The sequence below is a fragment of the Phoca vitulina genome, unplaced genomic scaffold (assembly GCF_004348235.1).
Source record: "Phoca vitulina isolate PV1807 unplaced genomic scaffold, GSC_HSeal_1.0 scaffold36, whole genome shotgun sequence".
NCBI lineage: Eukaryota > Metazoa > Chordata > Mammalia > Carnivora > Phocidae > Phoca > Phoca vitulina.
Genome location: NW_022589739.1, coordinates 6,474,360 through 6,488,968, shown reverse-complemented (window position 1 = coordinate 6,488,968; position 14,609 = coordinate 6,474,360). Strand labels below are relative to the sequence as shown.

The window sequence follows — 14,609 nt, the reverse complement described above, 5'->3', positions numbered from 1 at the left end:
AGAAGGCATAATTTTACAGATGAGAAAACTGAGGTGCAGGAAGCCTCAAACTGCCCAACATTAAATAGCTAATTAAGCAGTGGAGCAAGTCCCCCAGTGTAGTCATGCTACCACATTCTGCCTTAGTGAGAATCCTTCTACTCCCCAAAATGGGAACTAGGTTTGAGTAAGTGAGATTAAATAAATAATGGCTACCTATATAGGAGTAACATAAAATATGTGACATTGAGCTGGTGGCCTGTGATATGTGATGTGATGTAGGAAGAGATCCTAGGGACAGGAAAGTCAGACCTCCTTCATAGAACTCTAAGGATAAACTGACAGGGGTTTCAAGTCTAATCATCTTCAAGTACAGTAAAACCTCATTAGTCTATAGTATATGGAATTTACAATACTCTACATAGGAACTGAGAAACAATGAAAATACCTGGTAACATTCTTCATACTTCCCTCTCCCCCAATAGTTCAATTTGGATCAAAGCTGTGACATTATTTTGTGATTTCTGCCTAATCACCACACTGAATTCTAGGTAAAATAATTGAGCCAAAACCACAAAGGGTAACTAACATTCTCTACACATGCAGATATACAAATATAAACTACCATATCCTATTCCATTTTTTGATTCACCAAAATTTTTTCCTTTACTGGGAATTTTACTTTAGTAAGGCCTTTTGCTAGGCAATGGAGACACAGAGCTGAATAAGACCTTGTAAGAGCTTAGTCCAGTAACACTGGGAATCATGAGGCCACCAAGCAGATCATAGTTGAGACAGGCACAAAAAATAGGGCCAAAACAGAAAGACATAGAGAATCAAAGTACCAAAGATAAATTAGGTCAAACTATTGAAAAGCAAATAGGAGTTTGTCAGGAAACAAGGGGAAGGAATATTTTTTGAAACCTGAAAGCATGAAACAGTGTAATGTATTTAGGAAGGCAGCTATGCTCACCACTATACCACCAACGCTGTATTTAGGGAATGGCAAGGCATTCCATGTGATTGGAGAGCTGCAGGGTAGGCAGGACTAGAAAAATTCATAGTGATTGGATCCTAAAGAGATACATTATGCTAAGGAACTGGGGTTTTATCTTGTGGATCAACATTTCCCACAGTTATGACCATGGAACTCTTTGAAATTACAATGTGAAGAAGAAATACTACTAATTAATAAATGCTTAAAACTTCTGATTCTTTAGCTTTCTTAAAATCTAAGAAGTATAAAAAATATGAATCATTTTATTTAAAACCCCAAAATACCAGAGATGAAATCATCTTTTATTTTCATCTTATATTTGGTTATCAAGAGACATGCAAAAACCCTCTAATTTTAATGAGAACAGTGTTTTTGTGTCTTTTTATCACATATCCGCTTAATATTAGGTGTAATGTTGCTAAGTCGAATCCGCATATGAGGTGCAGCATCAAGTCTTTTCCTATATTTCGTTTTTGTTGCAGCATAATATGAAAATCCTGTTTCACACAGGTGCATTGTAGCAAAAGGAAGAAGTACACGAACCGCACGTCTTGCAATGCTTGGGTACTCTTGAATTAGGCTACTCCAAAAATCATTTAGTGAAAGTTCACTGAAATTTTGTTTCACTTGAGAATCAGATGTTAAATCAATCAGGCTCTCATAGTCCCGTGCTACTAATGAGGCTGGTTTAACAGTTACTGTAAATGGATTTCTAACCCAAGTGTTATTGTCATTTGTTACAGGAAAATATTTTAACAGAGTAGAGCGCAAACCCCTTAGATGCTGCACAATGGCACTACAAATATCTTTATCAACTGTAGAATTAATTTCAGTCAAAAAGTCACTGAGTGTAGGAAAACAATCAAAGTTTTCTTCTTCTACAGATGAAGCCCAAAATTCCAATTTTCTTAACAATGATGACATTTTATCAAATACTGTAAAAACTGTTACATTTTTCCCTTGCATTGATAGATTAACCTCATTTAATTTAGTAAAAATATCTGCAAGATATGCAAGTCTTAGCAGCCAAGATGAATTTGTTAAACAGTCAGACAGTCGAAAAGCAGAATCCATGAAAACCAATAGTTCACGACGAAGCTCAAAAAGTCTTACAAGAACTTTACCTCGGGAAAGCCACCTCACTTCTGTATTCAGAAGAAGTGCTGTGTGCTGAGCACCCATTTCCTCACATAAAATTTTTAGTAGCCTGGATTGATGTGGTCGAGCTTTAATGTAATTGATGATTTGTACTGCCTGATCTAGCACATTTTTCAGAGATGTAGGCATTATTTTAACTGCTAGTGCATGTCTATATAATAGGCAGTGACTACTGGTGCTTTCGGGAGCCACATATTTTATCAAGGTGACAGCCTCAGCAATTTTCCCGTCCATTGCCCTAGAAGCATCACTACAAACATCGACACATTTTTCCCATTCAATTTCATGTTTCTGCATAAAACTGTTGATGCAGTTGAAAATTTCTTCACCAGTAGCATTACTTTGCAAAGATTCACATAGGAGTAGGTCTTCCTCAATAGATTTATTAAACCTATAACGAACAAACACAAGCAGCACAGCAAGTCCTGAAACATCAGCTGATTCATCTAGTTGCAGTGAAAACCCATCACAAATTTTCAGTCTACAAACAAGCTCTTCTTCAATGTCAGCAGCAAGATCCTTAATTCGACGTGCAACAGTACTATTTGATAGTTGTACTGCATCTATTTTTTTACTATATTGTTCGTCAAACATTCGCATCACAACATCTTTTGCACAAGGCTTGATAAGCAATTCTCCAATAGTATGAGCCTCTCCACTCAGGGCTATATGGTAACTTACATTGTATGATGCCTCTGTAGCACTTTCATTATCTGTATTGACAATTTTAGGTGTTGGAGGTTTGTTATTTTCAGGTGAATCAAGATGTTGCTTGAAAAAGCTTATGTCTTTGTCTTTATAGGCAGCATGTTTAGTTTCCAAATGTCTTCGAAGCTTACTAGGGGCCAAAGAACTATTTGATAAAATTTTCTTACATAACACACACTGAGCATGAGGTGCATCTCTATTTCCAAAGTAAGTAAATCCAAAAGACAAATAACTTTCATCATATTTTCTTCTTTTTGGTTTCTTACTAAATGTTGTTATTTTGTTGGAACTGGACATAAATTTGACCCTGGAAAGCTCACCTTCTGATCTTTTAGAAACTGAAGGCTGCAGCTGTTCATCCTCGCTTTGTAATATTCCAACCTTTTGATCATTTGATTCAGACACAATTTGATAACAAAAAGATTCTACTTCTTGTTTAAGACTTCCTTGTTTCAGCAACAGATCCATAGGCAATGTGTTTGTAGTACAAAACATGGTTAATTTAGAATAAACATTGAGTATCACAAATGTGTTGAAATTATATGACAGGATACACAGAAGATGAGCAATCATCAAAGAGATGATATAGAGCAACACATCAGTTAATTTGTAAATGCTGCCTATGCATCAATGCGCAGATGGAACATCACACGTTCGTGTATCAGGTGATTTCTCATTCGACTTCCTGGTGCTCTCAGGTATGGCACACCTTTTCTTAAACGTAGATTATCACATAAAAATAAAGCTATAGAAATGAGTTTAGTAGTCTTAATATTTTAAAATAAACTATAAAGAAAACTATTGTTAGCATTGATCTTTTCCTCAGAACACTTATTAACATAGAGAATATTAATGTTCTATAAAACACAATTTGGGAACCACTGGGCTAAGAAATAATGAAGAGTTGATAAGTATATTTTTAAGGAAGGGACCTTGAGGAATATGTTCCATGGCAGGGGTTGGCAGACTTTTTCTGTAAAGAGCAATATAGTAAGTATTTCTGATTTTATGGGGCATATGGTCTCTGTTGCAACTATTCAACTCTATAGTTGCAGCACGGTAGCAGACATAGATAATGCAAAAAGAATGGACATAGCTGTGTTCCAGTAAATCTCTATTTACAAAAACAGACAGCACGGGCCATAATTTACCAACCCCTTCTCATGGTATATAGTATCTTGGAATCTCTTTTAGTTTTCTGATGCCTACTGCCATTAGATACATTCACTGTTGATAATATTATACATCTGAAGCCTCCTACCAGGACTAGTGACTATTTTGATAAGCTATATTAAAGACACACAAACACAGTTCAAAGTTCTGCAAGACACAGAATTCTGTATCCTAAATACTGTGCTAACACTGAAAAATAAAATGTAGACCAAAAGTTAGCTACTATTTCTCTGGAATTAAAATCACATAAATATTTATATCATCCAAATTAAGACCCACTGAAAGTAATGTATATTTCACTGATTACTCTGCATTCCATTATACTATAGGTGAAGACTTAACCAGGACCTAAAAAAAACATAAACTCTCATTTTAATAGGTTTATTCCTCATATAGTTTTTAAAATCATAATTAAAAGGGTAATGCAAATTTTAAGATCTTTAAAGACTACTACTAACTTTGCAAGTTAAGGCATACATATTTAGGTCTATCCAAATGTATCTGCTTTTGATTTAAACTTTATGATTTGGCTACAGAGTAAGCTTTGGATTTTCATGTTACATCCTAAAGCAAAATGGTTTTCCTTATTAATAGCTAGATGGTAAGATACCTGAAATGAGGAGTACTCCCTTCTGCAATCACACTCTCCACCTTGGCAGCTTGAAATGCAGATTCTTCAAAAGAATAAAATTAAGGGATGGGGTGGAAAGGGAGTAACCAAAAGCCTAGAATGAGAAAAATTAAAATTAGACACTGCAAAAGCAGAACTAACCATAAACCCCTAAGATGATCCTTCATTACAGTTTATTTTAGATCCAGGCAGTGCAAGTGATTCTTCACTGCAATGCAGTGAACTGAAACAGAAGATGCCTAGCATAGTAAAAATGCTAAATGTTTTCGTCTCACTTAATACCCTTATTATTTCATTGTTTTGAAACACTTTCCCAACCACTGACTTCATAGAAACACACGTAAAAGTTTCAAAAACTAAACCTAACTTTTAAAAGTGGCCACATTTTAATGTCTCTAAAACGAAACATTAAAAGTAATCTAAAATAGAACTATACAGGGAAGTGTTATATAAAATATGCATTTTTGCTATAACCATTTTTGTCCCCTCAACCAATTTCCTAAGTTAGGTTACTAATGTTTATTGAATAATCATTGTTTACTATGCTTGTAACTGCTAGATCCCTCATACAGATTATCTCATTTAATCCTCAAAACAAACGTGAGAGTCAGGGACTGTTAATAACCGTAAGAGATGAACTAATAAACAGAGAAGTCATCTGCTAACAACACATCTTGTAAGTGAAGAACTAAGAACAGAACCCAAAAAGTTGGGGCTGCAGAGCCCACGCATCTAGCCATTCCTTGTGTGTTCCTGAATACTCTAAATTTCTCAAGCACTAACGGGCGGCACAGAGAGAAAGGGATTACAACTGCCAATAAGTCGAGGGTCTCAAACGGGCAGCAGCAAAAAGCCCTACTCCATTATTGGGAGCAAAAGAGCCGTAGATTCTCGTTTCCACAATCCCGATTTTAATTTAGCAACAGAGAACTTCGTGGAGCTGCTGGTTAGGGTTAGGATCCCTTTCCCTGGCTACCCGAGGAGGACACAATGGAGTAGGAAGCTTTGTTTTCCCGAAGTAAGGCCTCATCCCCACCTCTTCTAGAGGTGCTTTCCCGAATCTCTCGAGGACAAGGAGTCTGGACTCCCTAGAGAGTCAAGCTTCTATTCCATTAATCCGAAAAGGCTGGCGGGGTGGGGGGGTGGGGGGGTGGAGTAACCCTGTTCCTTTGTCTCTTCTCTGGGTTAAACTGACAGGTAACACCATCCCTTCACCCCCACCTTCGGGCGGTTCCAGCTGTGAATACACTCAGGGGCAGGAGGGCCGGGTTAGAGTGCAGTCCAGTCAGAAAGTCTAGGCAAAGGTGGGTGCGGTTGCCCCTTCCAGCACCTACATGCTTCTTTAAACGGTCACTTCGATGTGCTGCCTGGGCCAGCGATCCCTCCTTGTCACAGGTGCGCGCTGCCAGCAGACCGCCACATCTGGGGGCTCGCCCACCCTCGCCTCCAAAACTCTTCTCTCGCGTCCCCGGGCAGTCTCCTCAGCACCCAACACTATCTCTCTACGTCACCTCCATCAGTGATGGAGATCGGTCTTTGCTGCGGCTGGGCTGCAGAGCAGCGCCGCGGTCCCCAGCAGAGCCTGCGGCCGCCATTTTAAACAGCTCAAGGCAGCGGCCATTTCAGAGCGCACCGCTCAGCCGCCGTGGCGGCTCTGGTCCTCACCTTCACCGAGGCCTGAACAGGGTCAAGAGCCAGTCGTCGCGGACTGGAAGAGGGGAAGGAGGGAGGGGGGAATGAAAAACAAAACAGAGGGAAGAGGGATTCGGGGACAGGGTGATGCTCTCAGCTCAGGGATACCGCCTATGCCACCTCCAGAGAGATCCGGTTCGCGGCTGGCGCGGTCGCTCCTCTGAAGATAAATTTAGCACTCTGGAGCAGCCGAACTTACAGTCTCCACGAGCGGCTCCTCTGCCGCCCAATCAGCTCCAGAGTTGCTCTCCGCCACCAATCCACGCTGAGCAGCGGGGCGGGACCAAAGGAAAGGACCAAGCTCGGTTGTTGCACGGCCCAGCGGCCGCCGAGGTGCTGGATTCCGGCGAGCGGGCCTTTTCAGCTGGTGCTAGACGTGAAGCGATTATTTTCAAACTTCCCTGGGTTCCTGTTAGCCCGGATGCTTGTTTAGAATGCAGGTTCCTGGGTACTGCCAGACAGAGCTTGTCGTCCCGTGGGTCTGGACTGGACTCCAGGAATCTGCACGCTCATAGCACTGGCGTTCTGCCCAGGCGGCGGTGATTTGTGTGGATTCGCAGTTACCTCAAGGAGCGCGCAGAGCCTCGGCTGCGGCTGCTTTCACGACCTCTTTGTTTCCCGAGCCGCACCCCAGGCTCAGGTTACGCAACCGCCTCCTCTTTCCCTTGTTTTCCCTCCGGAGTGGGGCAGGAGACGCCCTCTTCTTTCCTCGCCCCTCCCGACGATGCTGTGTCAGGGGCCCGGCGGAGAGCTGAGCCTCCTGCCAGAGCTCTCGGGGGATCCCAGATGCGGTCGGGGCCGCGGTGTAGGAGTGTGTAGGGATAGCGGCGTCTCCGCTGTGTCACAGGGAGAGTCCGCTTGCTGTCTTGACACCTCTCACAAGAGGCACCCTCCGCCTGCACCCGCAGGCCAGCCCGCTGGACTACACCGTTTGCTAGCTGCGGCATTCGGCTGCTTTAAGCCTGGTGCTCTCCCACGCCCCTCCCCTCTTAGGAAAAAGCACAGCAGAGGTTGCGGGCCTGTGTATTTCCCTCTTGGCAACCCGTCGTGGAGACCAGGAGCCGGGTTTTCCAAACTGGCCCCTTAAAATATATACACGTCTAGGAGTAATTTGTTACAGTACGAGTAGCATTAAACAGTAGGTCCCATTGTTTGTAATATTTTAGCCTTTCCAGGCCCCGTGAAAATAGCTACATGAACACTGGATCATGTTTTCAGGCACTGCATCCAATGACAAAATCCTCAGCTTGTGGTCAAAAGCAAGGGCAGCTTCTGTTTTTCTTAAACACGTTTCTTGCATATGTGAATAAATCTCTTAGGCGTAAAAAGAAGCCTACACCTTAACACAATTTTCAGGAGGACGGTATAGATGATTTCCTTGGACTGATAATAGAAGACACCATTTGGTCCTAAATATTTTTAAGCCAATTCAACTTATCTTCAGATTTTTGCCCTATAGTAGGCTATCCATATGTCTTCATTATTTTTAAAAAATTATTCCTGTGAAATCAAATAATCAAAATTTCAAGTTTCATTTGAACTTTAACCACAAAGGTGGGAATAATTTTTGGGAAGGGGGCTGCAGGTCTACTTGAAGAGCAAAGAATTTCCTTTTGTCATTGCAGGAGCTGTCTAGCTTGATAATGACATTGGAATAATATCCCGTATTTTCATATGTTTTATATTTCGGAATAAACTTTTACATATAGTTCTCAATTTAATCTTCACACATCTGGTTTGCATCTTCACAAACTGAGAAAATCTGAAACATTCAGATGATGGGAAAAACAGCGTTTAAACAAGTTCAAGTAAACTCTAGGACTTAACCTAGGTCTTAAACAACTGAAGAGTCTGATAATTAAGGACTTGAAACATAACAATTTTTTCTGTAATTGCTTAATCAATAAATTATCATGTAATGTCGATGAGACAGATTAGAATATAAATAGACAATGTAGAACTCAGACCAATAATGATAATAGCTAACATTTACTGAGTACATAGTACAAGCCAGGAGCTGTTCTACACAATTTTTAAGGTATTAACTCATTTACTCTTCACACACAACAACCCTACCAGATGATTGTTCCTATTTTACAGACAGGGAAATTGAGCAGATTGATGATAACTTGCTCAAGTTCCCAAATTTAATTGGTAGCAGAGCTTAGGTTAAGTGCAATGCTGGTTGTGGGAACTACAGCCCTGTGGGTCTAGATGGTGTGTGTGTATGTGTGTGTGCACATGCACTTGCAAACTCATATTAGAAAACTATTGTGAATAAGACTATAAAAAAATATTGGGTAAGTAAGTAGAGCCTTATTGTTAAAAAGGAACTCTGTTTGTTACGTGGGGCTCAAGTAAAATCATCACTTGAAGCAGTGACAAGAATTTCAACTGATATCCCAAATTTGCAGCCCCAGTTGCTGTTAAGAAGTCTGAGATAGCAATTCTGTTTGCTTTGGTTGCATGAGTTAATTTGCTTTGCAGTTAGGTTTACCAGAAGCATGTGATGAGACAGGAAGCCCTAGAGCCAGTATTGTAGGTCAGAGTGTCCCACTCCCTGCCCATTATACTCCTCCATCCTTCAGTATATGTGGGCTGTCCTGGGCAGGGAAGATGGCAGCCGAGGCAGGCCCTGAGTGAGCTGACAGCTGGGGGGCCATCTGCTGATCTTGCACCTGCCCCTGACCAGGGCAGCAAGTCCTTCTTGAAAAAGGATCTGAGTGGCACATCTTCATGTCTGGCACTGTGTGTAACCTTTAATATAAAGGTAAATTAGTACAGTTTTCATTATTTTTGTGTAAGTTATCATTATTGTGGTGGTGTGTATTTTGTCAACTTTTAAGATTTATAAAACACTTAAGAGTATGTTGTGACCACGTGTAGGAGATTGATTTATTGGTATTAGATTTACAAGAGTTACATAGGTGCTTATAAAGATTTCACTGGCTAACTATTAGATATATTTCTATTTATAGTTTAAAATAGCTAAGAAGGAAACCCTCGCTGGGACAGTGGTCTCAGGACCCTCGGGGTCAAAGAAAGACCGGGGGTGCCTGACTATGGCAGAGCTCCCAGGTATCGGAGCGGGAAAGACGGCTGCAGAGACGGAGCTGAGGCGTAGGCTCTCAGCTCGGGGTTGCCATAAACCGTGATCCACGACACGGTGGGGCCACTGCTCTTCAAGCAGGGACCCAACAAGCGGCAGATCCGGGGAGACTCCCCTTCCTCCCCTGGGAAGAGCGGCGTGGGAGCGCACTGCAGGGATCTGCTGGGTTTGGAGACTCCACACAGGGTTGCGTGCCAGAGATAGAAACGCTCGGTCACAGGCCGGGTGAGCACGGAGTGCGGCCGGAGACTGGGGAGATGGGAGTGACTGACTGCTTTTCTCTGGGGGTGCAGTGAGGAGTGGGGCCCCAAGTTCTCGGCTTCTCCGGGGTGGAGATTGGGAGGCCGCCATTTTCACTCTCGTCCTCCAAAGCTGTACGGAAAGCTTGCAGGGAACAAAAGCTCCCGAGAGCAAACCTGAGCAGATTACTTAGCCCGACCCTGGCAAGGGTGGGGCAATTCCGCATCCGGCAAAGACATTTGGGAACCACAGCAACAGGCCCCTCCCCCAGAAGATCAGCAAGAACAGCCAGCCAAGACCAAGTTTACCGATCAATGAGAAGGGCAGAACTCCCCCGCTAGGGGAATACAGCACATAGAATTCATGGCTTTTTCCCCCATGATTCTTTAGTCTTTCAAAGCTAATTTTTTTAGTTTTGTTTTTTTTTTCTATTTTTTTGGATTTTTCTTCTTTTTTTCAACCAACATCTTATCAATTCCTTTTTTAATTTTCATTTTTAGTCATATTCTATCCCTTCATTGTATTAACCTTATTTTTTGTATATATATAAGTTTTTCTTTCTTTAAAATTTTGGGATACAGTTTCTTCTAACAGACCAAAATATACCCTAAATCTAGTGTATGATGTTGTCCTAGTCTCTCACCTGATCACATTCTTTTTTTTCCTTTTTTCAACCAACTTCTTATCAATTCCTTTTTAAAAATCTTTTTTGATTTTCATCTTTACCATTATATTCCATCCCTTCATTATATTTACCCTTATTTTTGTATATATATAAGTTGTTCTTTCTTTAAAATTTTGGGAGGCAGTTTCTTCTAACAGACCAAAATACACCCAAAATCTAGTATGTGGCTCTGTTCTATTCACCAGCCTGATCATATTCTTTTTATTTTTTTCCCCCTCTTTCCCCCCTGGTTTTGGGTCTCTTCTGATTTGTTTAGTGTATATTTTTCTGGGGTCATTGTTATCCTTTTAGCATTTTGTTCTCTCATTCATCTATTCTCCTCTGGACAAAATGACAAAATGGAAACACTCACCTCGAAAAAAAGAACAAGAGGCAATACTGACTGCCAGGGACCTAATTGATACAAACATTAGTAAGATGTTGGAACCAGAGTTCAGAATGACGATTATAAAGATACTAGCTGGGCTTGAAAAAAGCATAGAAGATACTAGAGAATCCCTTTCTAGAGAAATAAAAGAACTAAAATCTAATCAAGTTGAAATCAAAAAGGCTATTAATGAGGTGCGATTAAAAATGGAGGCTCTAACTGCTAGGATAAATGAGGCAGAAGACAGAATTAGTGATATAGAAGACCAAATGATGGAGAATAAAGAAGCTGAGAAAAAGAGAGATAAACAACTACTGGATCACCAGGGGAGAATTCTAGAGATAAGTGATACCATAAGACAAAACAATATTAGAATAATTGGGATCCCAGAAGAAGAAGATAGAGAGAGAGGGGCAGAAGGTATATTGGAGTAAATTTATCGGAGAACTTCCTAATTTGAGGAAGGAAACAGGCATCAAAATCCAGGAGGCACAGAGAACCCACCTCAAAATCAATAAAAATAGGTCAACACCGCAACATCTAATAGTCTCAGAGACAAAGAGAAAATCCTGAAAGCAGCTCAGGACAAGAGGTCTGTAACCTACAATGGTAGAAACATTAGATTGGCAGCAGGCCTATCCACAGAGACCTGGCAGTCCAGAAAGGACTGGCATGATAGATTCAGGGCACTAGACGAGAAAAATATGCAGCCAAGAATACTATATCCAGCTAGGCTGTCATTGAAAATAGAAGGAGAGACAAAAAGCTTCCAGGTCAAACAAAAACTAAAAGAATTTCTGAACACCAAACCAGCCCTACAAGAAATATGAAAGGGGTCCTCTAAGTAAAGAGAGAGCCTAAAAGTAACATTGACCAGAAAGGAACAGAGACAATACACAATAAAAGTCACCTACAGGCAATACAATGGCACTGAATTCATATCTTTCAATAGTTACCCTGAATGTAAATGGGCTAAATGCCCCAATCAAAAGACACAGGGTATTAGATTAGATTAAAAAAAAACAAGACCCATTGATATGCTGTCTGCAAGAGACTCATTTTAGACCCAAAGACATCTCCAGATTTAACGTGAGGGGGTGGAAAACCATTTACCATGCTAATGGACATCAAAAGAAAGCTGGGGTGGCAATTCTTATATCAGACAAATTAGATTTCAAACCAAAGACTATAATAAGAGATGAGGAAGGACACTATATCATACTTAAAGGGTCTATCCAACAAGAAGATCTAACAATTTTAAATATCTATGCCCCTAACATGGGAGCAGTCAATTATATAAGCCAATTAATAACAAAATCAAAGAAACACATCGACAACAATACAATAATAGTAGGAGACTTTAACACCCCCCTCACTGAAATGGACAGATCATCTAAGCAAAACATCAACAAGAAAATAAAGGCTTTAAATGACACACTGGGCAGATGGACCTCACAGATATATTCAGAACATTCCATCCCAAAGCAACAGACTACACCTTCTTCTCTAGTGCACAATGGAACGTTCTCCAGAATAGATCACATCCTGGGTCACAAATCAGGTCTCCACTGGTACCAAAAGTTTGGGATCATTCCCTGCATATTTTCGGACCGCAATGCTTTGAAACTACAACTCAATCACAAGAGGAAAGTTGGAAAGAACTCAAATACATGGAAGCTAAATAGCATCCTACTAAAGAATGAATGGGTCAACCAGGAAATTAGAGGAGAATTTAAAAAATTCATGGAAACAAATGAAAATGAAAATACAACTGTTCAAAATCTTTGGGATGCAGCAAAGGTGGTCCTAAGAGGAAAGTATATAGCAATACAAGCCTTTCTCAAGAAACAAGAAAGGTCTCAAATACACAACCTAACCCTTCACCTAGAGGAGCTGGAGAAAGAACAGCAAATAAAGCCTAACCCAGCAGGAGAAGAGAAATAATAAAGATCAGAGCAGAAATCAATGAAATAGAAACCAAAAGAACAGCAGAACGGATCCATGAAACTAGGAGCTGGTTCTTTGAAAGAATTAATAAGATTGATAAACCACTGGCCAGACTTACCAAAAAGAAAAGAAAAAGGACCCAAATAAATAAAATCATGAATGAAAGAGGAGAGATCACAACCAACACCAAAGAAATACAAACAATTCTAAGAACATATTATGAGCAACTGTATGCCAGCAAATTAGACAATCTGGAAGAAATGGATGCATTCCTGAACAGACCCATAACCAGTAAGGAAATGGAAGCAGTAATCAAAAATCTCCCAACAAACAAGAGCCCAGGGCCAGATGGCTTCCCAGGGGAATTCTACCAAACATTTAAAGAAGAATTAATACCTATTCTTCTGAAACTATTCCAAAAAATAGAGATGGAAGGAAAATTTCCACATTCATTTTATGAGGCCAGCATTATCTTGATCCAAAAACCAGACAAAGACCCCATCAAAAAGGAGAATTACAGACCAATATCCCTGATGAACGTGGATACAAAAATTCTCACCAAAATACTAGCCAATAGGATCCAATAGTACATTAAAAGGATTATTCACCACAACCAAGTGGGATTTATTCCTGGGCTGCAAGGTTGGTTCAACATCTGCAAATCAATCAATGTGGTATAATACATTAATAAAAGAAAGAACAAGAACCATATGATCCTCTGAATAGATTCAGAAAAAGCATTTGACAAAGTGCAGCATCTTTCTTGATTAAAACTCTTCAGAGTGTAGGGATAGAGGGTACATACCTCAATATCATAAAAGCCATCTATGAAAAACCCACAGCGAATATCAGTCTCAATGGGGAAAAAACAGAGCTTTTCCCCTAAGGTCAGGTATGATACTTTATGTGGAAAAAACCAAAGACTCCACCCCAAAATTGCTAGAACTCATACAGGAATTCAGTAAAGTTGCAGGATATAAAATCAATGCACAGAAATCAGTGGCATTTCTATACACTAACAACAAGACAGAAGAAAGAGAAATTAAGGAGTTGATCCCATTTACAATTGCACCCAAAACCATAAGATACCTAGGAATAAATGTAACCAAAGAGGCAAAGATTCTATACTCAGAAAACTATAGAAACTCATGAAAGAAATTCAGGAAGACACAAAGAAATGGAAAAACGTTCCATGCTCGTGGATTGGAAGAACAAATATTTGAAAATGTCTATGCTACCTAGAGCAAGCTACACATTTAATGCAATCTCTATCAAAATACCATCAACTTTTTTCAAAGAAATGGAACAATCCTAAAATTTGTATGGAACCAGAAAAGACCCCGAATAGCCAGAGGAATGTTGAAAAAGAAAACCAAAGCTGGTGGCATCACAATTCCAGACTTCAAGCTCTATTACAAAGCTGTAATCATCAAGACAGTATGGTACTGGCACAAAAACAGACACATAGATCAATGGAACAGAATAGAGAGCTCAGAAATGGACCCTCAACTCTATGGTCAACTAATCTTCGACAAAGCAGGAAAGGATGTCCAATGGAAAAAAGACAGTCTCTTCAACAAATGGTGCTGGGAAAATTGGACAGCCACATGCAGAAGAATGAAACTGGATCATTTCCTTACCCCTCCCCCCACAAAAAAAATAGACTCAAAATGGATGAAAGACCTAAATGTGAGACAGGATTCCATCAAAATCCTTGAGGAGAACACAGGCAGCAACTTCTTCGACCTCAGCCACAGCAACTTCTTCCTAGACACATTGCCAAAGACAAGTGAAGCCAGGGCAAAAATGAACTATTGGGACTTTATCAAGATAAAAAGCTTTTGCACAGCAAAGGAAACAGTCAACAAAAACAAAAGACAACCGACAGAATGGGAGAAGATATTTGCAAATGACATATCAGAT

General features: G+C 40.3%; 1 protein-coding gene across 4 annotated transcripts; it reads right to left on the bottom strand.

Moving 5' to 3' along the window:
* Positions 1-1,257: 1,257 nt before the first annotated feature.
* ZBED5 (zinc finger BED-type containing 5) lies at positions 1,258-7,297 on the bottom strand. Of its 4 annotated transcripts, none has more exons than XM_032426890.1 (3): positions 6,312-7,297; positions 4,626-4,740; positions 1,258-3,587 (listed from the first exon to the last, which is right to left on the bottom strand). In XM_032426890.1, exon 3 carries the CDS (start codon positions 3,413-3,415, stop codon positions 1,331-1,333), a length of 2,085 nt encoding a protein of 694 aa, XP_032282781.1. In that variant the 5' UTR covers positions 3,416-3,587; positions 4,626-4,740; positions 6,312-7,297; the 3' UTR covers positions 1,258-1,330. The 4 variants fall into 4 exon arrangements, with proteins under 4 accessions (XP_032282781.1, XP_032282780.1, XP_032282779.1 ...); XM_032426889.1 differs by having other exon boundaries at positions 1,258-3,556; XM_032426888.1 differs by having other exon boundaries at positions 5,981-6,531.
* Between the last annotated feature and the right edge of the window lie 7,312 nt (positions 7,298-14,609).